General features: G+C 37.9%; 1 protein-coding gene across 1 annotated transcript in view; it reads left to right on the plus strand.

The window, feature by feature from the left end:
- SLC4A1AP (solute carrier family 4 (anion exchanger), member 1, adaptor protein) overlaps positions 1-854 on the plus strand; it is a 42,936-nt gene extending 42,082 nt beyond the window's left edge. Inside the window, exon 10 of the mRNA XM_012652413.1 lies at positions 513-854. Within this exon, the coding sequence (XP_012507867.1) occupies positions 513-562 (50 nt within the window). The 3' untranslated portion in view covers positions 563-854. The remainder of the gene's footprint in view (positions 1-512) is intronic.
- Positions 855-1,373: the final 519 nt, after the last annotated feature.

Raw genomic sequence — 1,373 nt, forward strand, 5'->3', positions numbered from 1 at the left:
GTTTCCAGTCTTTTGCCATTACAAACAACTCTGCAATAAGTACCTCTAATGTATGTAATTTTATAATATATAAAGTATAGAGGTGCATCTATAGAAAAATTTATAAAAGTTAACCTGCAAAGGTATAAGCATTTTTAAGATATTATAAGTTGCATTCTATAGAGATTGTCCCGGTTTTATGTTCCTACACATGTTGGTAAGGCAGTATATCAGATGCTTATTTCCCTATATGCTCATCACAGCTTGCTTTTTCTATGGATGCAGTTTCTGATATACTAGTAATTAACAGAAATTTAATTACTAGACATGTTTGCTTTTTATATGCTAATAAGTGTTAGGGTAGAAGTGAAAAGAGAACATATTTTGAAATTGTAAAGAAAAAGTGAAATTTCTATCACAGAAGAAACCTCTTTATCTGTTTTCTTTTTGTCCTACTGATGTCTGGATATCTTGTCCCTCCTGACATTGGAAGAGTAAATGTATTTCTTCCTTTTTTTAATGCTCTGATCTAGGCCAAAGTGGAGATGGCAGAACCCACCTTAATGACAAATATGGCTATTGATGGCTTCAGAATCCCAAAGGAAGACCTTGTGGACCATGCGACATGGGATACTTGGGATAATATATCAAATTGAATGGCTGGAGAAATGAAGATGATCATTTGTAAAATCTGGTGACTGGCCTTTTCTTCTGTGCTCTTGGCTTCCTAAATCTATCTGCCCATCTGATTCTTCTGAATGTGATATTTATGTTTAAAAGTGTTTGTGTATGTATGTAAAAAGGGAACCATGTATTTTGAGAATTAGTAAAGTGAGGGACATGACTCCATAAAAATGAGGTGACAGTGTTTCTAATATTGGTTAAAGGTCACAGCCTTTCACTAAGACTTAATGCTTTTCTTGGGCAATAAGGTGCTTCTGGTGGTTAGGTTGTTGGATTCACTGATATTGCCTCCTCAAATAACTGTTGAAATATGGGGTTATGCTATGGGTGTGACTCTTAGTTCTTGTCATTCTTAAAACTAAAAATAGATTCACAGAGAGGGCTTCTCACTGCCTCCAGCTGTAATCCTCGTGCCAGGTGTGAGAACAGACCCTGACTAATCAGGACATAGTTAACCATTGCACCACCTCATGCACTCAGGCACCAGTCCTGATAAACACTGAGCCGGATGAATATCCAGGACTTGACCAATCAGTTAGTCATTTCTCTTGTGGAAGGATGCAAATAAGTCATGGAATGAACAGCTGGATGTGTTCTGCCCAGTGTGGGGCTTCTCACCTGTGTGGAGAGGGGAATAAAAGTTCCTTCCTCTCTGGAAACAGGAAGAAATGCTAGAAGATGTCTTATTCCTTCCCCTCACCCTCCCCATC

The sequence above is a fragment of the Propithecus coquereli genome, unplaced genomic scaffold (genome assembly GCF_000956105.1).
Source record: "Propithecus coquereli isolate 6110/MARCELLA unplaced genomic scaffold, Pcoq_1.0 Scaffold39, whole genome shotgun sequence".
Lineage (NCBI taxonomy): Eukaryota > Metazoa > Chordata > Mammalia > Primates > Indriidae > Propithecus > Propithecus coquereli.